This window comes from Nelumbo lutea, chromosome 3 (genome assembly GCF_056320005.1).
Source record: "Nelumbo lutea isolate HS-2025 chromosome 3, American lotus-T2T, whole genome shotgun sequence".
Taxonomy (NCBI): Eukaryota; Viridiplantae; Streptophyta; class Magnoliopsida; order Proteales; family Nelumbonaceae; genus Nelumbo; species Nelumbo lutea.
In genome coordinates this window covers 107,071,516-107,097,182 of record NC_142686.1, presented here as the reverse complement: position 1 = coordinate 107,097,182, position 25,667 = coordinate 107,071,516, and the positions used below count along the sequence as shown (strand labels likewise).

Here is a 25,667-nt window from a genome sequence, read left to right as displayed (position 1 = left end):
GGACAAGGAATAGAGATTAGAGAATAGGAAATCTCAAAGAAAGAGGTGATTCTCACCACCAAAGGTCCTCCCAAAAATTGATGTAGTCACCCTTTCCAGGGGACATGGTGAGTTTCCGCTCACCTCGGAAACCTCTTCGAGGGAGGCTTGACCTCTTGAAACAGAAGATGGAAAGAAAAGAGAGAAGGGAGGGAAGGAAGAAACTGGAATCAGGGAGAGGAAAATTAAGGGAGAATCATTCATTCCTTTCATTATGTGATGATGGCCTTATATAGCTGGCCTACAGGTGTAATATCCGAGGGAATATCCTCTGATTTCTGAATAACTAACTCTGGCAGATAACATGGGTGGAATATCTTCAGGTGGCAGAGTAACCAACTCTGAGTGTAACTAATTCTGGGGCTCTGCCGCCTGGCTCCTCTATCTTCTTGTGAATGGCTGATAGGTGATGGCCTGCTCCACTCCCCTAGTGGGTTCTGGAGGGGGTATTTGGGTCTCAACAGGACATGTGTTTTCTGGTGAGTGTTGGGCTGTTTTTTTTGTACCATGCCCGTATAACTACATTCTGGGAATGAGGTTTCTTTGCATTTATTGATCTGGTTTCAGCATTACTAATACTAAGGATTAGTCTTAGAAAGAACAAGATCATTTTTTAGTGGATAATGAAAAATTTGGAACAAATTCAGTATATGGTCTGGTTTGCTAAAAAGCTGAAAATTGTTATAGAAGGAACAAGGCCTTTTACATTTCTGTAGAATTGGACTTCAGCCATTGCTTCACTCCTGACACGACATTCCACTTTGTGTTCACGTTTGTGCACTGGATGTTTGTTTTCCTTGTTCTCTTGGTTCTTCCTTTCCACGTTAGAGTAGGATGGTATGATGTATCTGTAATTTGGAGTTTGGATCCTTATTAAAAAGTGCTGGATGCATCACAGTTCTTGGAACTAATATCATTGCCAATGGGTTCATCTAGGGTTCTGAAGCCCTTTTATTTATATTTTGATCTGGTTTGTAAGGCTTTCTTTTCCATTTTATCTTTTTAAGTTTTAGATATGTTTTTTACATATATATTTTGCTAATAAATAGCTTAGGTATAATTTTTTCTGAGTTAAGCAATTTCCAGGGAATTTCTGTGGCGCCTCTATGGGATTTCTCCAAGGGGCAATTTGTTGGAGTTCTTAGTGCATCTGACTTCATCTTGATTTTGAAAGAGGTATGCTTAAAAATTTCTCATTCTGTTTCTTCAGATGCAATTTGTATTATTCATTTGTATGGAAAATACAAATCTTTCCAACTGACTGTATTTTTACTTTTGAGGTGTCCCATAGACTTCATTACTGATAATGAAGTTTAACTTGACTTATATTTTACCTAGCTATGGTAGCATACTTCAGAAAATTGCTTTCCTTGATGGAAAATGATAATGCTCTTTTATGGTTGTGGGGATCACCAAAATTTGGAAGTATGGCTGTTTGTTTATTGCAAAATTTTGTCTTAGTTTGTGAGAAACCCTTTTGTTTGATGATCTATTTGGATCACTTCTTAAAAATTAAAATTGTAATGAAAGGGTATGCATAGAATTGAAGGCAGGAGTCTAGCCATGCTCAAGTACATCACCATGAAGATTATTTAGTTTGATAACAATTTGTTTGTTTATTGCAAAACTTTGCCTTAGTTCTTGAGAAATTCTTTTGTTTGATGATCTATTTGGATCACTTCTTAAAGTTCTTTAATAGGGTAAATTTAGAATTGAAGGCAGAAGTGTAGTCATGCTGAAGTACAGCATCATGAAGATAATTCAGTTTGATAACGTGTTGGGATTATTGGGATGTGAATAGACCTGTTCATGGGCCGGGCCGGGCTCGGGCCGGGCTTTTACTTGTCATTAAGGGAAATATGCTAGGCCCGAGCCCGAGCCCGGCCCGACCAACGGGCCTATAACTTGGGCCCGAGCCGGCCCTGATAAAAAGCCCGAAGCCTGAGCCCGAGCCCGAAGCCCAACCTAATAAAAAAACAAATTTCCCTATTCAAATTAGAATTAAAAATTCCGATAGTTTTTTTTCCTATTTAAATGAACAATGGGCCTACAAGATGTTTTTTTCCCCTTTCTTTTATATTTTAAAACACAGTTTTACATTCTTAAATCAAAAAATTTATTCAAATGGACATAATCACATTACTCACATTAAGTCTAATATTAGGTCGGGCCGGGCCGGGCTTGGGCCGGGCTATTTTGACAAAACTCGAGCTCGGCTCGAATTTATTTGGGCCGGGCTTTTTGGCCCGAATTTAAGCCCATAGGCATATAACCATGTTCAAGCCTGTCTGGGGGTCGGGTCGGGCCGGGCCACCCGGCCCATGAACAGATCTAGATGTGAAGTGTTAATCCTTAGTTAGTACTTGCCAGTTATTCATTCCTTGTGTTTGTTTTGTTTTGAAGCTATTTGTTTTTCTATTGTTCTCCTAAAGCTAATTAACTTATTTTTGGTAGGGTCAGATCGAGACAGAGAGAGCAACACTTGGTGGGTTTGTCAAAAGTGACAGTTGACACCCAAAGAATGATATTTATATTAGAAAGAGAAAAGGGCAAATCTGCCCCTAGTATACATAAGTTAGTGTACAAAACAAACTATTATACAAGAAAGAAAGTAAAAGTACACAAATTGCCCTCGGCTAACTCTCTTCATCTCTACACTCCCTCTCAAATTGATGCCTAGGAATAAGCATCAGTTTGTCCATGAGAAATATATGTTGAGTTCGGGTCGTTGCTTTTGTCAATAAACCTGCAAGTTGGAGGCCGGAGGACACATGTGGAAGATAAATAATACTCGCAAGAAGTAGATTGCAAATGAAGTGGCATTCAACTTCGATATGTTTTGTACTTTCATGGAATACAGGGTTGGGTGCAATTTTTATTGCACTTACATTGTCTACAAAGAGAGGAACTAAGGGTGATGGCTCATCGAGAATGTCTTGTAGGAGAGCTCGGAGCCATATAATTTCATTGCACACTGAGGACATGGCACTGTATTCAGCTTCAGTGGAAGATTTGGATACAGTGGATTGTTTCTTGCACTTTCATGGGATGAGGGAGTTCCACAAGAATACACACCAACCTATAGTGGATTGTCGGGTGTTTGGGCATCCAGTCCTATCAGAATCCTCATAGGCAATGAGGCTAATGTAGGATGGAGAGGAGAAGAATATGCCGTGAGATAAAGTCCCCCTCACATACCTAATAATCCGATGGACTGCAAACAAATGTGGTTTTCTTGGTGATGACACAAATTAGCTCACAAGTTGGACTGCATAAAATATATATGACTGAGTCATGGTAAGATGGATTAGATTGCCTACTAGTTGATGATGGAGAGTAGGGTCTTTAAGGGGAGAACCATCATCCTTACTAAATTTTAGATTTAGTTCCAATGTAGTATCAACCATCTTGGAATCACTGAGTTTGGCTATTCTAACAAGATCAGCCGCATATTTATGTTGGTTGACAAAGTAATCCTGAGAATTACAGCTTACTTAAAGCCCCAAAAAATAAATTAGAGGACCCAAGTACTTCATCTTGAAAGATTCACTGAATAGTTGTTTCAAATCAACAACTCCTACATCATTCCCCATATTGAGTATATCGTCAACATAGAGAAGTAGGACTGCCACCCCTGCTCCCGGTGTAAGTTAAAGAGAGAATGATCTGAAGAGCTTTGGATAAAGCTGGCATTAGTGATAACAGATCTGAATCTCTCAAACCAGGCTCTAAGAGCTTGTTTGAGACCACACATGGACTTGTTTAGGCGGTAAACAAGTTGTGGATCTGTGCAATATCTAGGAGGAGGCTTCATATACAATATCTCCTTCAATTCCTCATGTAGGAATGCATTCTTTACGTCCATCTGATCAATTGTCCACTGTTTTGCAACAGATTTAGCGAACAAGAGTCGTACAATGGTCATTTTTGCTATAGGAGCAGTCTCCTCATAATCTAGCCCATACTCTTGTTTATAACCTTGTGTAACAAGCCTATCGTTGTACCTATCTAGGCTTCCATCAAACTTCAATTTCACCGAGTAAACCCAATGACTCACAATGAGAGAGGCTTTAGGTGGAGTTTTAACCAGGTCCTAGGTGTCATTATCAAGAAAGGCTTGGATCTTAGAGTCCATGGTATCCTTAAAGTGTGGAATTGCTACAACTTGTTGGTAAGGCCTGAGAATGTCTGTGGTGGATAAAACAACAGAAAAAGAGCTATGGTTTGGTGAAAAACCATAGTGATCAGGTGGGCGAAAATTCTAGAGGAATGGTGCAAAGTGGGTGCAATGGGTTCAGGTGGAGGTTCAGATGAACTTACACAGGGATAGATGGAGTGATTGGATCAGTAGCTGGCGGTAGAGAGGAGAGGGGCATTGAGATTGGTGTAGACTGTTGCCTCCTGAAGTAAGTCTAAAGTTGCTGCATAGGTGATGTTGGTGCACTTGGAATATCTGTAGAATCAAAGCTGTGCAACAAAGAGGTAGATGAAGCAGGGAATTTAACATGTTCAAAGAAAGACACATTCTCAAGAAAAATTACATTACGAGAAATCCGAATGCAGCGAGTTGAAGGATCATAACAAAGAAATTCCTTGTGATTAGGGCTGTACACCACAAAGCTGGTTGTGCAGTTAGCTGTGTGTGTTCATGGGGTGGAAGGTGAACAAACCAGACAACCAAAAACTCTGAGCATAGATATGGTTGGAGGTTTGTGAAAGAGGGGCTGAAAAGGTGAAGTGTTGTTTAGGACAATTGAAGGAAGATAGTTTATGAGATACACAACAATATTGGTTGCCTGCACCCAAAACCAAGAGGGTTCTGACAACATTCAAAGTGTTTTTTGGATTGAATTCCTTGTTGTTTCAAGTAGGTTTGAAAATCTCCGTCAAAGTACTCTCCCCCTGAATCAGACTGTAGTACACATATCTTGGCATCAAACTGGGTAGCAACATAAGCCTAACATTGTTTGAAATTTTGAATGCAGAATAAACTTCTGATTTCTTGTAAAGAAAGTAAACAAAGTGCAATCATCAATAAAAGTTACAAAATATTTGCATCCCAATCTAGAAATAACTGTAGACGGCCATACATCACTATGCATTAAATAAAAAGGAACTGTAGGATGCTTTGAATGAGCAAGAAATGGTAAGATATGGCTCTTTTTTTGATGAATGGTAAAATATAGCTCTTGCATAAACCACAAGTAATGCATGATTTATTAACATTTTTAAAAGTAGCAATAGAAATTGGTAAACTGCTAGAAGCAAACAACTTATCAAGTTTCTTAGAGAAAGGGTGACTAAGGCATTTATGCCACAAGTTCCAATCATTATTATAATTAAAAGACTCAAAACCAGTAGTAGTAGAAAGCAAGCAAGAAGTAAAAATAGAATCGACCTTCTTCTTCTCAAACTCCAGAGTAAATAGCTGACCCCATCTAAGGCCCTTCCCCTTTACCTCCCAGTTTGCTGGTCCTGTATCAAACAACCATTAGAGGAAAACAAGATAGTGTTACCATCTTTTACAAGTTGGCTAACAAAAATCAAATTAGTAGTTAACTTGGGTACAAATAAGGTTTTGGGTAGGTGAAAAGAGGAAGACTTAAAGGTAGATAAATGTAAATCACCACAACTAAGTATATCTAATTTTTCAACATTTGCAGTAACAATGTGTTTATTAGGGAGATGGGGTTTGGGATAATGACCAAAAGTGGCTCCCGTCATGTGGTTAGAGGCGCTAGAGTCAATAGTTCAAAGATGATTTGATGAAGGGTAGTAGGTAGGAGATTTACCAGACAGACCAATAGCAGAAAAGGTGGAAGAGGTGATTGAGAACATGAGCTGCCGAAACCTTTCTTTAGACATACCACTAGAAGTATCATTCTGTCCAGCCACTAAAGCAATAGAAGAGGAGGCATCTGAACTCTCTATGGAAGTCTGTTAGGCCTCATAGGTTACTTTTTTATGATTTGACCCACCTCTTTTTTGGGTTTGAGTGGGACATTCTATAATGATATGTTCGGACTGTTTGCAATAAGTACATGTGTTCTTCTTCTTGTAGTGTGAGTCAACACGCTCACTCCTTGCATTCATAGCATTGTACTCGGGAAAAATCCTTCTTCTCCTTAGGTTTTGTTGCAAGAAAAACAATATCTATATTTGAATCCTTCCATCAAGAGTAGTCGTGTAACAAACTTGGTTTTTGCTCTCATGATTTCCCCAGGGATGATATTTAGATCAGGAAGAGTCCCTCGACTAAGAATATTGGATATGACAACTTCAAATTCAGGTTTGAGATGCATTAGGAAATGTAGATGTGTAAATTGGGCCGTGCCACCCGCTCCTTGCCATCGCCCGACATGATGGACTTGAGGTTTCAGGTCCTTGTGCTAGCCCAGCTCAGCCTATAGGCCATCCCATATATAATTTTATATATATTATAATATGTATGTTATATTATATAATGTATTAATATATATAAAGTTTTATTCTCAAATTTGTTATATTATTTCATTTTATTATTGCATATATGAATAGTTGTATACATCAAAATTCATATAAAATAAAATAGATATTTTTTAAATTTTTGTCTATTTTTTAATTTATGTTAAAAATTTCGTTAATTTTTTCAAAATAAAAAAAGGCTTGGCTTGGTTCGTGGCCTGACCTTGCCCAAGGCTTGGCCTATAGACTAGCTTGACCCATTGCCCGACATGGGCCCGCATGGTCTTAGGCTGTGGGCCGTGTCGGACCGACCCTCCAAAGTATCCCAGGGGAGGGAAAGCACGATCTGGCTCGGCCCGCGGGTCGGTACGACACGACTCGCACTTTGCACGAGCCGCAGGCGGGCCGTGCTGTGCCGGCCTAGCACGACCTGATTTACACCTCTAAGGAAATGCATGATCTTCCTTCTATCAAAGTGCTCTTTCATAAACTTAACACAACAATCTAAGGGATCCTTTCCCACTAGCTCATACTCCATCCATAGATTAATAAATCCTGCTTGGTATTCCTGGACTTCCCTTTTTGCTTGATGATATGAAAATATATCAACTTCTATTTGGTACTGTCTAGAGGTGTTTGTTTGTTGACATATTTTCTCAAGGTACTCGTACATCTCACATGCAGTTCGGTATCCCTTCATACACAAGGTTTAAAATTTTGATACGATACGCTTGATACAGGGCGTATCATATCGTATCTTTCAAAGTAAGATATTGGATACGGTAGGAAATCGAGAGTTGCGTCTCTTTTCTTCCGTATCGACATCATATCGCCCATTTCGGTGCCATATTGGTTGATACGCTACCAATACAGGGGGCATATCGACCGATACGCACCCAAAACGAAACAGGCAGAGTTTAAAATCTTCGAACTAGAGAAAGAAGGCTTCTTTCTCCTTAGAAAAGCCTTCTCTCCCTCCCAAACCTCTCACATACTTACCTAGACTGCTAGATCTACAAAAAAAAAAAAAACAACAAAAACGCATCAAACTTGAAGATTTGGGAAGATTTTTGAAGTTTTGGAAAGTATTGCGAAAAAAGTGAGTTTTTCATTTTTTTTTTCATTTAGTCTCTTTGATTTGTTATTTCTTTCTTGGTTGAATTTTTGGAAGTGCTCTAAACTTACCTGATCTACATTTCCCATGTCAAAAATCACAATTTTTTTTATTATATGTGTAGATCTATGGATTTTTATGAATAAATATGGAAAAATAAAAATAAAGAAAAAATAAAAAAAATGTTTGTTTTTTTATTTGAATATAAGCGCTTAATATGTTAGAAACCTATGGATGATCTACCATATCCATGTAAGATTTGAAATTTTCTATGTAATTTTTGTTTTTTTAAATTTTTGTAATTTTCGGAAATAAAAAATAAATATTAATTAATTACTTTTTATTTGTCCATAATGATTGAATGTATTGTAGATCAATGGCTGATCTATCATATCCATAGATCATTTGTAATTTTGGCATTTATTCTTTAAATATATTATTTTTTGAATTTTTTTTGTAATTTTCAGAATTAAAAATAAATATTAATTAATTATTTTTTATTATGATTTGTCCATTAACACTGAATATATTCTTAATATATGGCTGATCTATCATATCCATAGATCATTTTACATTTATCATTCAAATATGTTTTTTTGTAATTTTCAGAATTAAAAATAAATATTAATTAATTATTTTTTATTATGATTTGTCCATAAACACTGAATATATTCTTAATATATGGCTGATCTATCATATTCATAGATCATTTTACATTTATCATTCAAATATGATTTTTTTTTATTTTTATTTTGTAATTTTCCGAATTAATAATAAATATTAATTAATTATTTTTTATTATGATTTGTCCATAAACAATGAATATATTCTTAATATATGGCTGATCTATCTTGTCCATAGATCATTTGACATTTATATGATTTTGTTTTGTAATTTTCAGAATTAAAAATAGAAATTAATTAATTATTTTTTATTATGACTTGTCCATAAACCACTGAATATATTCTTAATATATGGCTGATCTATCATATCCATAGATCATTTGACATTTATCATTCAAATATGTTTTTTTTTTTTGATTTTTTTCATTTTCAGAATTAAAAATAAATATTAATTAATTATTTGTATTATGATTTATCCATAAATACTGAATGTATTCTTAATATATGGCTGATCTATCATATCCATAGATCATTTGACATTTATCATTCAAATATGATTTTTTTTTGTAATTTTCAGAATTAAAAATAGAAATTAATTAATTATTTTTTATTATGACTTGTCCATAAACACTGAATATATTCTTAATATATTCTTAATCTATAAACACTGAATATCCATAGTTCATTTGACATTTATTATTCAAATATATTTTTTTTTGAATTTTTTTTGTAATTTTCAGAATTTATAATAAATAATATTTAATTACATTTTGTTATGATATAGCCCTAACTCTAAGGACTGAATATATTCTTAATATATGGCTGATCCATCAACTTTAGAATTAAAAAATGAAGGTATGTTTTACACTTCTATTACTAAATGTTTTTTCTTTAATTTTAGATATTAATATTTTGTGTTGAATTGAGTTTTTAAATATTGATATAATTATAATTTTAGTAAACATTGTTTAGATGTTCACATATGTTGAGTACTTGAGTATGATGCGGTTCCTCATAAATTCTATTAAAATATATTAATTTAATGTATATATCTTATTAAAGCCTTATATTTAGTGTTATTAATGTATTTTTATGTTATATTGAAGTTTTTATAGTGTTCCTATGCGTATCTTAATTTTTCTCCGATATGCATTCGTATTCAAAGCGTATCTCGACATGTATCTTAAAACTGCCTTCCTCTGATACTTTGAACCTTGCTCATAGAAATTGCAATATCAGTTTCAACTGATCCTAGGATCCATGATGCAATTTTTTTGCATTATCAATTTTCCATTGATTAAGAGCCTTAATATTTGAATCATCAGGTTTAGCTACTGTACAGATCCATCCAAGTATCCCCAAAGTCCCTTTGCCTTAACATGGAATTGAAAGTTAAACTTACACAAAGCATATTTCATACCATTGAACTTGATAGGGAGAACATTCATTCTTTCTGACACCATTAAAAAGGACAAAGAACAGCAGTGCACACTTCCAAAATAGTAGATAGACTTCAAGTCAGAAGGTAGAGAGATAGAGAGAAGTACCTTTCAATAGATGTTTAGAAAAGGAAATTGTGATAGTCTGCTGAACCCAGAAGTAGATCGAAACCCTTCTAGATCAAAACCGATCCAAACCAAACCAAAGAGCATCAATCGTTCTCCTCTAGGCAACACCAGATCTAAAGATTCAGGCCAATCTGATGGCACAACAGTCCAGAGAATTGGTCTGTATAGTTGTGATCAAAGCAGCCCTTGAAAAGGGATTCAAGGGCACTCGAAGGCTTCCCAAATACTGTTTGGGAGGCCCAAAATGGACAGAGAGAACACTAATAAAAAAGAAGCTTTATGCAAATCAGATCGTGGCTTGCTCTGATACCATGCCACAGAGAGAGAGAGAGAGGCAGGGGCTTCCCTCCCTGCCCCTCTTTTTGCTTCTTGTTTTGAATGCATGAGCAGGTTTTAACTTCCTGATGTTTCTTTGTGAATCACTTTTATGTTTGCTCGTTTTACATGTCAGATGGGCTAATATTCTTGGAAGATGCTTGAATATTTTGGTTGTTGTTTTTTCTGAAAATAGCATTCTTTTTATTCTTTGTTATATAGATTATTTTTGTCCTTTATATTGCCTCTTTACTATTTTCATTGTGTGCCATTCAGAAGGTCAAAGTCCTTGATGTGTAGTGCTATGTAACCTTTTCAATTGCAGCTTGGAAGTCATGGATCGAATCTGACCGAGGAAGAACTTGAGACACACACTATATCTGCTTGGAAAGAAGGAAAGATGTTTCTTGATAGACAGGTTGATGGGCATGGGAGAGCATTACCAAGGCGTCTAATCCATGTGAGTGCTTAAGCCTTGATGTGGTATTAATCCCGCATTCTTTATTATTCATATGGTTTTCACTGGAGCAAGACAATGGAACTTAAAATTGATTTTATTCTAGGCTTAAGCAATTTCATTTTTTACATAAATTTTAATAAGTATGCATAAATTTTATGATCACCAAAAATTGGTGGTGTAACCTCACAATGGTTTTTGTGATTTTATACATTTCACTAAGAGCAAATACTTTCTCTTAGTTGTGTCTGTGTTGATGAATAATTGAATGTATGTCATTAATAAGAAACCACCTTTCTGCTCACCAAGGTGGGCAGCAGGCCAAAGAGTACATAATAACTCTCCACAAATGGATCCTCAAAACAGAAAAAATGAAATCAAGTTTTTATGGATTACAACGCCTTGTTCCCTCATCCAACAGATAATAGTTTGACAATCTCCCTCAACTTCCACATCCTCCATTCCATAGTTGTCAAGGCGACAAGGCACCCTTGGAGGCTCGCCTCGCCCAGTGGCCAAGCAGTTTTGCATACTGTGTAATAAAATACTTTTTTTATATTGTTATTTATTTTGAGATTATAATTATAAAATAGACATTATTAAAGAAAAACATTCATTTTTTGTGTTTACAAACTAATTTGTTTTTATTATTTTCTTATTTGGTAGGGTTTAATCAACACAAACATTCCTAACTGCTGTATTGAACCCTCAATGACTTCAAAATCTGAACCAATAAGTAAGGGAAGAACTTAAAATTTTGTCTAATCAACACATTTCTTCTTCCACATCTTCTTCTTCTTCTTCCACCTTTTCTTTTCTTCTTTTCCTATAACAAAAATAGGGGTTCAGCCCCTATATTTTTTGAATTTTCTTTCCTTTCTTCTCATAAATATGTTGATTTTCTAGACTTAAACATGAAGTTTATAATTTTCTTATGAAAATTATGGATGATTATTAAAGAAAGTTGGTTATGGAACCTAGGGAACTAACCTAGGATATGTGATTTTTACTTAAAAAAATCCTGCCGCCTTGAAAACTATGTTTTATTTCCATGCAGCACCATCAGTTTTAACCCTTGAATTAGACCCAACATTTCAGCCAGCTAAGCTGAGAAGCTAAGAATTATGATGCCACAATGATCCCTAACAGCTCTCCCTACACCAATGGGTTCACCCCTGAGGGGTGAGGCAGAGAAAATGGATACACCTCTGAGTGACTTGATGCAAATTGAAGGTTCTAAAGGTAAAATGCAATAGATGAAGCTTGATAGTTGATTCAGGTATCGAGAAGAGAGCAAACTTCTGATACTATGTTAACAGAGGATGGTCTTTAGATATAGTGAAACACGGGGACTTGAATCCTGCTTAAATGGGATATGGCAGATGACAATGATATTTCAGCTGAATGTGGTCTTTAGATATAGTGGAATATAGGGAAGGACTTTTACAACAATTCCTGCTTAAGCGAGGTATGTTAGATGATTATGATATTCCAACTGAATGCCAAGTTAGTAAAATATGAAATGTTGGAGAAATTTTCTTTGCTCATTTTCTGTAAAATTCATTAGCTATGTTCTATTTCTGGAATATGAACATGTGGTATTTTCAATGGAATATTCAAAGTTCTTCTGGCATGTTTATGTATGTACAGGCTGGACCATATGATTCTTTAAAAGATGTTGCCTTGAAACTTCTAAGAAATGAGGTGGCAACAGTTCCTATTATCCATTCTACTTCTCAGGATGGTTCATTTCCACAACTATTGCATCTTGCTTCCTTGTCAGGAATACTGAAATGTAAGTTTTATTTTTTGGTTTACTAATTGATGAGGAATGCTCTATTGCTGACTTAAAACTTGTAATTTGCAGGTATTTGCAGGCATTTTAGATACTCTTCCAGCTCCTTGCCAATCCTGCAACAGCCTATTTGTTCAATTCCTTTGGGTACATGGGTTCCAAAAATTGGGGAATCAAGACGGCCATTAGCAATGTTGAGACCAAATGCATCTCTTAGTGCTGCATTATCTCTATTAATTCAAGGTAGCTTTCTCTTTTTCTTTTTTTTTTTTTTACCTATGCTTATGGTTATTAATTTGTTAAATTCTTGGAGTTTAATGCGCTGAATTCTGTTTCATGTCTCATATACTTGTGTCTTTTCATCAAACACCTTACTACCAGTTGGGTTTATGGTGCTTCACTTCAAGTTATACAACAATGTTTTTTTGGTTTTTCTGTGTACATTTTTTATGCTTTAAAAGAATTAAGGACTAGTTGTTTTTTCATTTTTCTTTGATCAATAACTGTAATTTTCATTCAAGTATAAGAGTAGGAGTACAAGACAGAGAAGACAGTGAGAGATAAGCTCTCTTGTCTTTCCCCTCTTAGTAAAAACAAGAGATTACAACTGTGCTCAAAATAATCGATTTCTCTCCACTCTTTGTTTGGCTAGAGCGTCAGTCATAGAGTTTGCAGTTCTTTTCACCCATTGAAACCTAAAGTTCATATTCCTAGTAATCCATGAAAATTTCTTCTTCTCATTGTTGTTATGTTGTACCTCCACATCCTAGCTTCTTCTCTCTGTAACACTGAAACACTAGTGGCTCTGGTTGGGAACTAGTAGCGAATTGGGTTTGGGTGCTACCAGATTTTAATCTAATCAGTAGATCAGAGATGGGGGAGAATGATTGATCTTGAAATTCAGTTGCTGTAATATGGATTAGTTTTTGTTCTTAGTTAGAGTTTGTTTTGATGTGTCTAGTGAGGTTCCATCTTGTCACTTATGGATTGTAACTCACTTTTTTTTGATTAATGAATTTGCACTTACTCTTCAAAAAAAGAAAAAAAGCTTCCTCTCTCTGCAGCCACATCACAACCCTTTTGGAATCCTGCCCTCTGTAGTACCCCTCCCATCAAAGCCATTACTTCAGCCCTTAAAGAGTCTCCCTCACCAGCTGGGCCCAAAAATAAAGCAATAACCTTATCTTTGTTATCCCCGAGAACCCCTCCAATTCTAGACAAAGTCAGATTGCCCAAACTAGTTCAATCAAAGTTTAATGTGATAAATCCTCTTTCTGATGGTGACCAAACAGAACTGATAACTTGCTTATTAGAAGTTGAGTCCGCCACCTCCTTCCAATTTTTAATGATATCATCGAAGAACATATGTGAGAAAGCATCCATGGATTTAAGCTAGAGAGCCACTCTAATCAAAATAGTTTCAATTAAAGCTTCCTTTCTTCTTTCCTTTTCCTTAAAAATTCTTGCGTTCCTTTCTTTCCACACTGGCCAGCAAATTGCTGCTCTACCCCACCTCCACATATGTTTTCCTTTTTTTTGTTGGACTAGGAAATGCTGTTGTGGCAAAGAGATCTTTTGACATTATTCGGAGGAGTCCACTTGCACCCAAATAGAGAGTAAAGCCATTCCCAAAATCCTATAACAAAGGAACAGGTATTAAATAAATGATTACAATTCTCACTGTTAGCCTTGTAGAGGGTACAACAACGAGGAGATAATCAATTATTTTTCATTGAACACACTCCTTTTGAGAATAGTGTGAATGATGTTTGTTATTGTGAAGTCATATTCTCTACTTGTATAGCAACGAGTTCATGGCTTGATGAATCTTACCAGAGTGATGTTTTTTCTGTTTATTTCTTTTGATAGTTATGTGAGGTAGTATATACTAAATAATCAGGAAAAGGGCCATTTGAACTTGTATATGATGACTATGGTTAATAAACAGAACTATATACAATGAATCCATGTTTTGCCCTTTATACATCAAAGGAGGGATTAAAAAAGGTTTATATTTATTTTTACAATTGGAATGCTTGTTTGATATGAAGGAAGTTTAATGGGCTCTTTCTGTGCTTGATAGGCTAGTTACAATCATTATATTTAGGTTTAGGTTTGATTTGGTTGTTATTCTATCACCTTTGAAGCTAGCATTGAAAATTGGCAGATAATCCCAATTGTTCGCACTTACAGAGTAAATTTGAACAACTCAAGGGGGTTTGGGGGAGCCTTCGAAGGCACTTGGGGTGAGGCGGTGGAAGGAAGGTTTAAAATGTTCATGTTGGTGGAAATATCTATCATTAAATGGAGAGGTTCGTGGAAGCAAAGCAAGATGGAAGAAAGTTCTGAAAGTTGAAGCTAAGGACTTTTTTTTTTGAAGAGATGAGGATCAAAGGGTTGCTGAGCATGAAGATCCAGGAGGTAAAGAAGGCTACTGTCTTGCTGGTGGGACTTGAAGTGATAGAATGGCTTAAGGAGTTTGTGATGGGAGCAAGCTTCAAAGGTAAGCAAACAAACTATAGGGCGCTTAGTTTAGAAGGAAGAAGAAGGTACGGGGTGTAATGTAAAATGAATGCCAAAGGTTTGTTTATTGCACTTCAGGAACGTTTTTGGGAAGGATGCAGCTAGGGTGCTTCCATGAAGGAAGAAAGGGTCAAGGTTGGAAGCAAGTTGCAGGGTTGCTCGGTGATTTCCTACTCCAATTGGAAAAGATTGAAACACTAGTAGGGAAGGAGCAAAGTCTGGTGGTTGTAGAGAAGGAAGAGGAAACTTCAAATTGATAACAAATGGTGGAAAGGAGGAATAGGGAAGAAAGTTTGTGGTCAAGAAATCAGCAAAACCAGAAGATTGGTAGAGGTGATCTTGTGAGAGTTAAAGTTGAAAGAATCAATTGTTATTACCCCTTTTAATAAGTGTAAGGCTTTGCTTGAAGTGGATGAAATTAAAGTTGAAGCCATGGCGTTAAGTTTTTAGTTGGAGGCAGGTGCCTTCACAGTTTCAAAGTGGGTTCCTCTTTCAATCACTAAAAACCATAGTATTGAGGACGGTGTTATTGTTCTTTTTCTAGGTCTGCCATTCCACCTTTGGAGGGATGATGTGTTACAATCAAGAGCTTCGATTTGTATTTGCTAGATTAGATTGAGTCTTCAATTACGATCTCCACTCTATAGCTCTCAAGTTAAATGGAGTTAAACCTGATGATATCCCAAGAAGGGTAGTGGTAGTAAACTAAGTAATAGATGGACTTTCTTACCTTGTTTGGATGGTGACCTCCATTGAAGTGCAATTGTGGAAGGAGGGCCGCGGGGTGGAAGAATAAGAGACCTAAATTGAGGAACTTGATGGGAAGGAAGCCCATAGATCAATGGGTGAGTTAGAGCGAGAGGTGTGCTGGAAACTCAAGAAGAATTGGAAGAAGTTCTATTAAGAGATGAGTTTTCATGGCGGCAAAAATAGTAGACATAAGTGGATTAAGGAAAGGGATGGGTACACTAAGTACTTCCACGTCTTGGCCAATGGAAGGAGGAAGAACTTTGTGGGTAAGTTAGAGGTCAATGGGGAAGAGTTCACTTCAAGTGGAGATAGCTAGAATCTTTGTGTAACACTTCAACTCTTGCTTTAGACGATCCTTGAACTCTAGGCAAAGGCTGGAAGATCCGGAGTGGTCAAGGTCGGATGAAGAAAGTTCTTGATGGCTTGAGAGAAGTTTTGAGAAAGAAGAGATAAAAAGCAGTTTTCTCAATGGACAAATCTAAAGCTCTAGATCCAAATGGTTTCACGATGGCCTAATACCAAGATTGTTGGGATGTGATTAAAGATTATCTGCTTGAGGTCTTTTTAGAGTTTGCCAAGGTTTTTAAAACCGAATCGGACAACGAACCGTTAAGGGGTTCGGTTCTCGGGTCGAATGGTCTGATTGTTCGAACCGAACGGATGACCCATTTTGACAAAAGAAAAAAATAATAAAGGCGGACAAAAACCGTTGGACGGTTCGAACAATTTGATCTCTCGGGTCAACGATTTGCTGACCAAATCAATGGTTTTTGGCCAAAAAGACAGTTCTGGGGTAAAACGGAACCGGTTAGGTGACCGGTTCTTGGTTTTTCCAGTCCGGTCCGGTTTTGAAAACCATTGAGTTTGTAGATTGGCATAGAGTTAGTGTAGGGGTCAATGCTACCTTCTTAGTGCTCATCCCTAAGAAATTTGAAGCCACACAACCTAAGGATTTAGGCCCATTAGTTTGGTGACTAGTATCTAAAAAGTTTTGGCTAAGGTATTGTCCTTGAGGTTTAGAAAGGTGCTTCCCAATTTAAATAGTCAAGCTCAAGGAGTGTTTGTGCAAGGAAAACAAATTTATAATCATATCCTTATTGCTAATGGGTGCATGGAGGATATGAGGAGATTTGGTTGTCAGGGATTTGTGTGTAAGCTTGACTTAGAAAAAGACTATGGCCTACTGGATTGATTCTTTCTCCTAGAGTTGCTTGAGTTTTGTGGTTTCGGGGATAGATGGTGTGATTGGATCTTGGGGTGCTTAAATTCTTGTCATTACTCAGTTCTGGTCAATGGTGTGGGCAAGGATTTTTTTTTTCAAACGTGTAGAGGTTTGACACAAGGTGACACACTCCCTCCCTTCCTTTTTACCCTGGTAGCTGATGTGTTTAGTCACCTAATCTCAAAAGTTGATAGGGTGGAAGTTATTAGGGTATTCGCAAATCCAAAGGAGAGTCACTTTTGGATTTTGGTACTCACAAAATTTGAAAAAAGGTTGGCAACATGGAAAAAGAACTACATCTTTGTGGGAGGGAGTTACCTTGATTAAAGCCACACTAGCTAACTTACCAATGTATTTTCTCTGTCTTCAAAATCACTTCTAGGGAAGTTGTTGAAAAATTTCCTATGTGAGTCGGGGATCAGGGATCACTTGATAAAGTGGGAGGTTGTTTGTCAACCTAAAGAGGAGGGTGGACTTGGATTTGGGAATCTAACTTGCAAAAATGTGGCCTTGTTGGAGAAATGGTTATGGAGGTGGCCATTGGGAGAGGGGGGGGGGAGAGGTGTTATGGCAGGTACTTGATAGTATTTATGGTCGTTCAAATAATGGCTGGGACCTGGGATGCTGGTGTATCTCAACAGGCTACTTTGGCTTTTCCTTGGAAAACTATTGCTATTATCCTTAGTTTCACAACTTCATAAGGTCTGGTGTTTGCTTTGGAAATTTAGTATTGTTTTAGGATGATGTTTGGGTGGGCAGTTGAGCTCTAAAGGATCGTTCTCCCTCCCTATACTTTATTTCTCTTTACAAAAAAAGAAACTGTCTCTATTCCAGAGAGGATTAAAAGATGATGAGCTTGTTAGTGTTTTAGATCTTCTACTTACTCTTGGTGATGTTTGTCTAGAATCTTCTAAATCAGATGGAAGAGTTTGGTCTCCCTCTCTGAACGGTTCTTTTTCAGTTGCTTCCTTCATCAAGTCCCTTTTTTCTAACCCAACCTCCTTGGGTTTTCCAGTAAATGAAGTTTGGCATAGGCCTATCCCCCCTAAGGTTTCTGTTTTTTGTTGGGGAGCTTTTCATGGGAAAATTACTACTTTAGATAATGTGTAGAGGAAGGGACTTTTTATGTGTTTGTCTCTGATCTAGTGTGTTTCTTTGCAAATCAACTGGTGAAGACTACTATTATTTACTAATTTCCTGCTCCTTTGCTGTGGCTATTTGGAATTGGGATTTTTATCTTTTTGGGTGTAGGTGGAATCTGTCATTAGAAGCAAGATTATTGCTTGAGTCCTCAACTTTTGCTTGGCGTACAAAAAGAGGGAGGGTAATGGTAAAAATGCATTAGATCAGCTTCTTTGTGGACACTTTGGGAGGAAAGGAATGCAAGGATTTTTCATGATAAGTAAGGAACTTTGACAAAGGTTAAGGATTGTAGTTTGACTAGGACAATACACTGGTTATAGACTACAACTTCTTTCCAGTCCTACTCCTTTGATGACTTGTGGAGAAGTTGGACAGAAGTGTCTAGTAGCTCCTCTTGCAAGAGGAGTATCATTATAGATTGGTCTCATCTGCCTGAAGGTTTTATCAAATTAAACTTTGATGAAATAATCAAGGTAACCCTCGTTTGTTTGGTATTGGAGGGGTTCTAAGAGATAAGGATGGCAATATCTTAGTTTTGTTCTCGAGATTTGTGGGTAGAGGCACCTTTAAAAGGGCTGAATTAATGGCAGTCTTACAAGGGGTTTGACTAGCTAGTCAACTTACTTTGGAAAATCTAATAATTGAAGGTGACTCTAAGGTGGTTATTGGATGGTTGTTGGCTCCCGACTTGGCTGCTTGGGTTTCTAGTGATATTACAAAGAAAGGCAGTTGGCTAACAAGACCTATGAATGTGAGATGCCAATGGGTGAGAAGACCTCTGTTCTGGTGTAATAGACTTTTCTCTGTTTCTTAATGGATGTATTTTTAGCCTTTGTTTTAGAGTAAGACTGCATCTCGTGCCTTACTATGGGATGCTTGTAACAGTCCTATCTTTTGATTATTGAATTAATACTTCTTCAATTATCAAAAAAATCCAATTTCCTATGATTTATGCACTTTCCAACTACATCTGAATCCATATCTAAGTTTGTGGTTTTCATTGCTTCAGGTTTAAGTTGGGAGTTTGGATTTAGAAGAGGTCTTGGGGAAGTTGAATGTGAATCCCTCATCCTTCTTTTGGTCAGACTTGATTCAATGTTTTTTTTTTGGATCAAAGTGTGGAGGACAGTAGGGTGTGTTCAATATCTCCGGTTAGCTCTTTTACCCATATTTAGTCAACTTTTTAATACAGCCTAATACATTGGGGGTTAACTTTCCCAGTGAAAGAAATTTGGAGCAAGCCTATCCCTCCTAAAATTTAGGCCCTTTGTTGGGAGGTCTTCCTTGGAAAGATTAACACCTATGATGTGCTGTAGAAAAGAAGGCCAAACAAGTGCCTTTACCCTACCCTCACATGTGTACCGTTTGGAAAGACATTGGTGAAACTATTACCCATATTTTTATATCCTGTCCTTTTGTGCTTTTTATTTGGGAGTGTCTTTGTTCAATCTTTGGGTGTGAGGAATCCTCCTCAGGATGTGGTGGGCCTCTTTTATCCAAATTTCTTGAATATTACTATAGGAAGCAATGAGGGCGGCTGTGATATGGACTATTTTGGAAGAAATAGATGGGGGAATTTTAAATGAAAGGAGTAGGCCTGAGGCTGAAATCATTGACATAATTAAAATAGAAGCTGCACACTCCCGACTACCAATTATATAAAAGCTGCTCACTCAAGAAAAGGAAAGACTAGTTATGGACTGGAAACTCCCGACTACCAATTTTATTTAACTTTGATGGAAAGTTTTATAAGTAATCATGGTGTGGCTAGGCTAGGAGGCGACTTTTGAGATCCATATGGAAATGTGCTAGCTTTGTACTCAGGATCTACAGGGTATGGTGTGTTATGGGCCCAGGAATAGGATCGCGTCACGGGTCGGTCCACGGGGAAAAGCTCCTGTTTTCCCTTGTTCCTCCCCTTTCTAGCTGAACCTATCTTGGCGTCCTAGAGGGTGATTTGTCCAAGAGATCACCAAACTCTCCTTTTACTCTCTTTCTTGACTGGAAATTTGATATCCTCATTCAATAATGGGGTCTCCTTAAATAGGAGATTACAAGAGTCCTAATCAAAGGGAGTCTCCTTGCTGAATAGGGAGACTTCCAGTTCTATCTTGCTAAGGATAAGATAAGCTAATCCTAATCTGATAAGCTACTAACAAGATAAGCTAATCCTAATTTGATAAGATACTAACAAGATAAGATAAGAGCAATAGAATAAGATAAGAACATTAAGATAAGAACAAGTAAGATGATCTAATCTAATCTAATCTAGATAAGGCTACTGTTGTCGAACTAGGTAGGATGAGAATCATTGAATCACTGCTACTGCTGGCGGTGGGTCAGGTGCCTGTTGCTGCCGGTGGCGACGATACGTCTTCCCGAGGAATGCATCCATAACATTACTCCCCTCCTGGACTACGAGCTTGTCCTCAAGCTCGAACTCTGGATATGTGGCGTGGAACTCTGCCAATGGGAGCCATGTGGCTTTGGCCGATGGTAAATTACACCATTCTACCAAGACTTCAACAGCAGCACCAACAAAGAGCTTAGCTGACTGATGGGGAAGCTCAGTACCAGTATCATCAGGAAACAAGTTGCACAAGATGTTGTTCTGAGGTCCTTCTTGAGAGCCATCAATCCCAACACATACAACATTCAACTTCAATAAGTATTCAAACCTCAGAGTAACCAGTTTTGCAGGTTTGGGATTTGAAACCTCATCATCATGTATATGAAGGATGATTTTAAGAGGATGAGATCGATAAATTCCTGATTGGTCAAGGTTTTCTTTTCCAGTAACCTTTTTGGCCGCTTTCTCCTTCTTTGGCCCTCCTCTTCCTCATTAGGCGCATCATCCTCAAACTTATTCATTTTTGTATTTGTAGAAACACCATTGTCCTTAATTGCTTGCTGGTGGGCAAAAGCTTGAGCATCCTTCATGCTTCCTATAATTTCCAATTCAATACTCTCCCTAAATGCCTCCTTCTGAGCCAACAATTGTGAGTAAATCACATAGAGTGGAGGTGGCAGTAATTCTGCTAAATCATGCTGCTTTAATTTCTTTGTATGCAGAACCCCTACTTGGTGTTGGACAGGCAAGTTAGCTTTCTTCAGAGATTTCGAGAGACTTGAAAGGAACTTCTTTCGGTGTGCAATGGTCTCCATAAGGCTTTTCTTGTGTTGCTCCAGTTTCTCATGAAGTTTGCAGAGTTCTTTTCGCCGGAAAAGCTCAAAATTAAGCCCCCTTAGCATTAGGTCATGTGCACTGTCTTTTGATAGTACATATCCTTTAATATCTTTAGGGGCTGAACTGAAAAACTCTTCCTCAGGCACAAGTTCAATATCCAGATACTTTGACTTGAAATCTTTGCGCACCTTTATGGCTTTCACAAATTGAATTTTCTCATACATCAAATTGTGGAGCTGCAATGTAGTGAAATCTACTGGTGCCTTAGCTCGTTCTGTTTCTGCCTTAACATGATCCTCTTCTAGCAATATAGAACGATTTACCTTATCTCGGTCATCTGTCCATTGATTCCGAAAAAACTGCTCGCAGCGATACAACCAGCCTAAGGGGTCTTCGTTGCTGTTGTACGACGGGGATTCCAGCTTGCTGTACTTGGGGATGATTGCGGCTACCGGGGTGACGACCTGCTGTTCGCCGGACGACTCTGTCAAGTCTGGTCGGCGGCTGTTTGTGGTTACAACCCCTTCTGGATTCCTCTCCTTGTTAGAGAAATACGATTCCAGCAAGCGTTGCAGCTCCCGGACATCGTCTTTGACCTCACGAACCTCCACGCTAGTTTTCACGAGCCTATGCTCCAGTTCGTGGACCCTGGATGATTGCTGCTCCAGATCTCCCATGACGGTTGGCTCTGATACCAAGTTCTTATGGGCCCAGGAATAGGATCGCGTCACTGGTCGGTCCACGGGGAAAAGCTCTTGTTTTCCCTTGTTCCTCCCCTTCCTAGCTGAACCTATCTTGGCGTCCTAGAGGGTGATTTGTCCAAGAGATCACCGAACTCTCCTTTTACTCTCTTTCTTGTCTGGAAATTTGATATCCTCATTCAATAATGGGGTCTCCTTAAATAGGAGATTACAGGAGTCCTAATCAAAGGGAGTCTCCTTGCTGAATAGGGAGACTTCCAGTTCTATCTTGCTAAGGATAAGATAAGCTAATCCTAATCTGATAAGCTACTAACAAGATAAGCTAATCCTAATCTGATAAGCTACTAACAAGATAAGATAAGAGCAATAGAATAAGATAAGAACAAGCAGGATGATCTAATCTAATCTAGATAAGGCTGCTGTTGCCGAACTGGGTAGGATGAGAATCATTGAATCACTGCTGCTGCTGGCGGTGGGTCAGGTGCCTGTTGCTCCCGGTGGCGACGGTACGTCTTTCTGAGGAATGCGTGCATAACATGGTGACACACTGACAGTATAAGTGCTCAGCTTAGTACATGGATTAAAGTTTGCTAAGCAATTTGGATTCCACAATCTAGAGGTGGAAGGGGATTCTTAGGTGGTCATTTCTTGGACAAAAGATGCAGCACCCAAATCCCTTGGGTCTTTAGACATGTGTTTTGGGGGATTCAAAACATCAAAGGGGACTAAATGTTTCTTTCAACTGTCTGAGAACAACAAATGGAATGGTAGATACACTAGCTAAACAAGGGTCTATTAGACGATAAATGTTTTGGGAAAAATTGTAAACTGCTGTTGCTTGGGGTGGAAAATTACTCCCACCTTGTTCTAATCTTGACGTTTGCCTTCCTAAATTTCTTTCTAATGATAAAAAAAGATGCATAGGTAGACCCTTCTAAATTATCATCTTGTTCTAAATAATCAAAACTACATGATAGAGTGAGTTCAAGCAAATTTAAATTCATAGAAAGTGCAAGCAATTCTAATAAACCAACCAAATAATGCATCATACAATAGAAGACTAAGATTTAACTTCATGTTTGAACTTTGAAAGAATTTCAAGCTGGCTCAAAGTGATAATCGGTGTCCATTAGGTGGCCAATAACATTGATACTAAACACCTAAAATATTGTTGCCAACTTATGTTATAATACTATTGGGGGGAACATGCTGATTCTAGTAATATTTGTTGTCAGTAACCTATGTAGCAAAAAAATGCCGAAAAAAGCAAAAGAATATTAAACATAATATTAATAAGAAATATAACTTAAATTTTAAGATTAATGTTTTAAAAAACCTATTACCAAAAATTAAAATACACAAACATAACATGTAAAGCATATTCAAATGAAAATTTAAAAATAAAATCAAACACATACAACATTTTTAAGCATGTAATGCCCACAATCTCTCTCTCTCTCTTTTTTTTTTCCCTCAATTGCATTACTTCAAGTAGCTAATGTGATGTAAAACATATTACATTCCTGATTCTATGAGCCACCATTGTGCCATGCCGCTCAAGGCAAGCCCAAACAAGTCCATGTTAAGGTCTTAAGTTTTTTTTTTGTTTTTTTCAATTGCATTACTTCAAGTAGCTAATGTGATGTAAAACATATTACGTTCCTGATTCTATGAGCCACCGTTGTGCCATGCCCCTTGAGGCAAGCCCAAACAAGTCCATGTCAAGGTTTTAAATTCTTAGTTCTCAAACAAAAAATAATGATTTTATGATTTTAATTGCTTTTTAAAAAGATATTTTAGTAGGATGAATGAATGAACAACATTAGCAAATAGGGGTTCTTGGAGCTTTGGTGCGTGGCACAGGGGTCCGGGGTGGAGCCCTTGGCCCAACGGCTAGGTTCAGAAATAGCAAAAATGCGTAAAATTTTCAAGAGGGGCACTCCTAGGCTAAAGTTCATCGGGCACACACCTAGGCGCACCAGGCGTGCGCCTTTTGAACGTGCTGCGCCTAGGAGCTAGGACATGGGTGAGGCACCTACCCTAAAATGTGCCTTGCCTGTGCGCCTAGGCACGCTTTTTAAATCACTGTTTAGCAGGGTGTCTTATCATAGTTTTTCTGTTTCTGCTTTTCTTATGTCACTGTATTTTTCTCTTTGCAGCTCAAGTTAGTTCAATACCAATAGTTGATGATAATGACTCACTACTAGATATATATTCTCGAAGGTGATCTCTCTTTCCTACTTATAAGATGTTGCCTTTTCTTTTGTGCCTAGGCTCTAGATTCAGTCTTCAGCTATTCTTCTGTATTAATCGATATTTCTTTATTTCCTTTACAGTGATATAACTGCTTTGGCCAAAGATAGAGCTTATGCACAGTTCCAGCTTGATGAAATGACTGTCCATCAGGTATTTGGAATACCTTGCTTTTCTACAGTCTACTCCATCTTAATTGCTTTGATTCATCTTGAAAGTGGGTAGATTGTGAAGGAGTATTGTCATCAATCATAAAGGAAGATTATAATTTTCTTGTGCCATGCCAATTGCAGTCATTTTATAGGGTTATGAATCTAGACTCGGACTTTTTTACATGCCTATGAGAGGAAGGGCATTCTTCAGACAATGTTAAATTTATGAGATGCTACTTCCATGTGTTGTGTGGCCTTGCACTGGCTCCTTAAGCATCTAAGGATCCCCCTTGGTGTCAGCCATTAGGTCTATGGTTTTCTGGAATGTGGTGATGTAGAGGTTCTCTTAGATGCTATTTGCATGTAAAAAGAACTGAATTTCCTTTGTCAAATCCATATTGTTGCATCTCCTGTTCCACATTTTTCCTGGTTAAGTGACCCAATTAAGATGATTGAGGACCCGTTTGGTTTGCAGGAATAGGGGTATGCAATCAGAATTGGAATGGGCTATTTCGGTTCCAACTGTTTGCTTGTGCAGAATCGGAATCCCATTCCCATTCCTGCTGGAGTGGTATTCCCCCATTTGAGGGAATGGTCATTCCCTGCCCCTCTTGGGAATGAAATCCCATTCCTGCTGACTTTAATTTTCATTCCCATTCCTGTCTGAACCAAACAGACTATGGGAATAGACCATTCCAATTCCAACTGTGAACCAAACGGACCCTGAGAAAGTGGAGGAAATAATTAGGTACTTTTTTGGAATCAGGGAACCAAGAAGCACTACATGGTTGGCTTAGAGCTTTGGTTAGGGAAGGCAAATCCATTGGAATCAGCCTGAACTGCTCATTCAGGTGGATCCCTAGATTGGCTAACACCCTAGCTGACAGCTTAGCTATAGCATGAGTAGACCTGTTCATGGGCCGGGCCGGGCCGGTCTCGGGCCGGGCTTTTACTGTATATTAACAAATTTTTCTAAGGCCCGAGCCCGAGCCTGGCCCTCATAAAAGGCCCAAAGCCCGAGCCTGGTCCCGGGCCCGAAATTTAGCCTATACTATTACTATTATTAATGTTGAAGTGGCTGAATAGAGAGAGAGAGATTGAAATTATAAAGAAAAGAATAAAAAATATATATATATATATTAAATTATAAATATATGTTTTAATAAATATTATATTATTTTTATATTTTATATAATATATAAAATACATATTATATATTACTGAGTTGGGCTGGGTTGGGCTCGGGCCGGGCTTTTTTGACAAATCCCGAGCCCGGCTCGAAACACAGTTGGGCTCTGTGTTAGGCCCGAGGTCAGGCCTGCGGGCTTAATTATGACCAAGCCCGGCCGGGTCGTCGGGCTACCCGGCCCATGAACAGGTC

At 37.8% G+C, this 25,667-nt stretch overlaps 1 protein-coding gene and 1 pseudogene across 2 annotated transcripts in view; one reads left to right on the top strand and one right to left on the bottom strand.

The window, feature by feature from the left end:
- LOC148867438 (sucrose nonfermenting 4-like protein) overlaps window positions 1-25,667 on the top strand; it is a 35,406-nt gene that overhangs the window by 7,286 nt on the left and 2,453 nt on the right. For both annotated transcript variants that reach the window (XM_088979123.1, XM_088979122.1), the window contains exons 6-11: window positions 1,126-1,215; window positions 10,429-10,563; window positions 12,211-12,355; window positions 12,428-12,598; window positions 24,041-24,104; window positions 24,218-24,287. In XM_088979123.1, the coding sequence (XP_088835249.1) occupies window positions 1,126-1,215; window positions 10,429-10,563; window positions 12,211-12,355; window positions 12,428-12,598; window positions 24,041-24,104; window positions 24,218-24,287 (675 nt within the window). The remainder of the gene's footprint in view (window positions 1-1,125; window positions 1,216-10,428; window positions 10,564-12,210; window positions 12,356-12,427; window positions 12,599-24,040; window positions 24,105-24,217; window positions 24,288-25,667) is intronic.
- On the bottom strand, window positions 20,302-23,424 carry LOC148867439 (THO complex subunit 5B pseudogene; annotated as a pseudogene).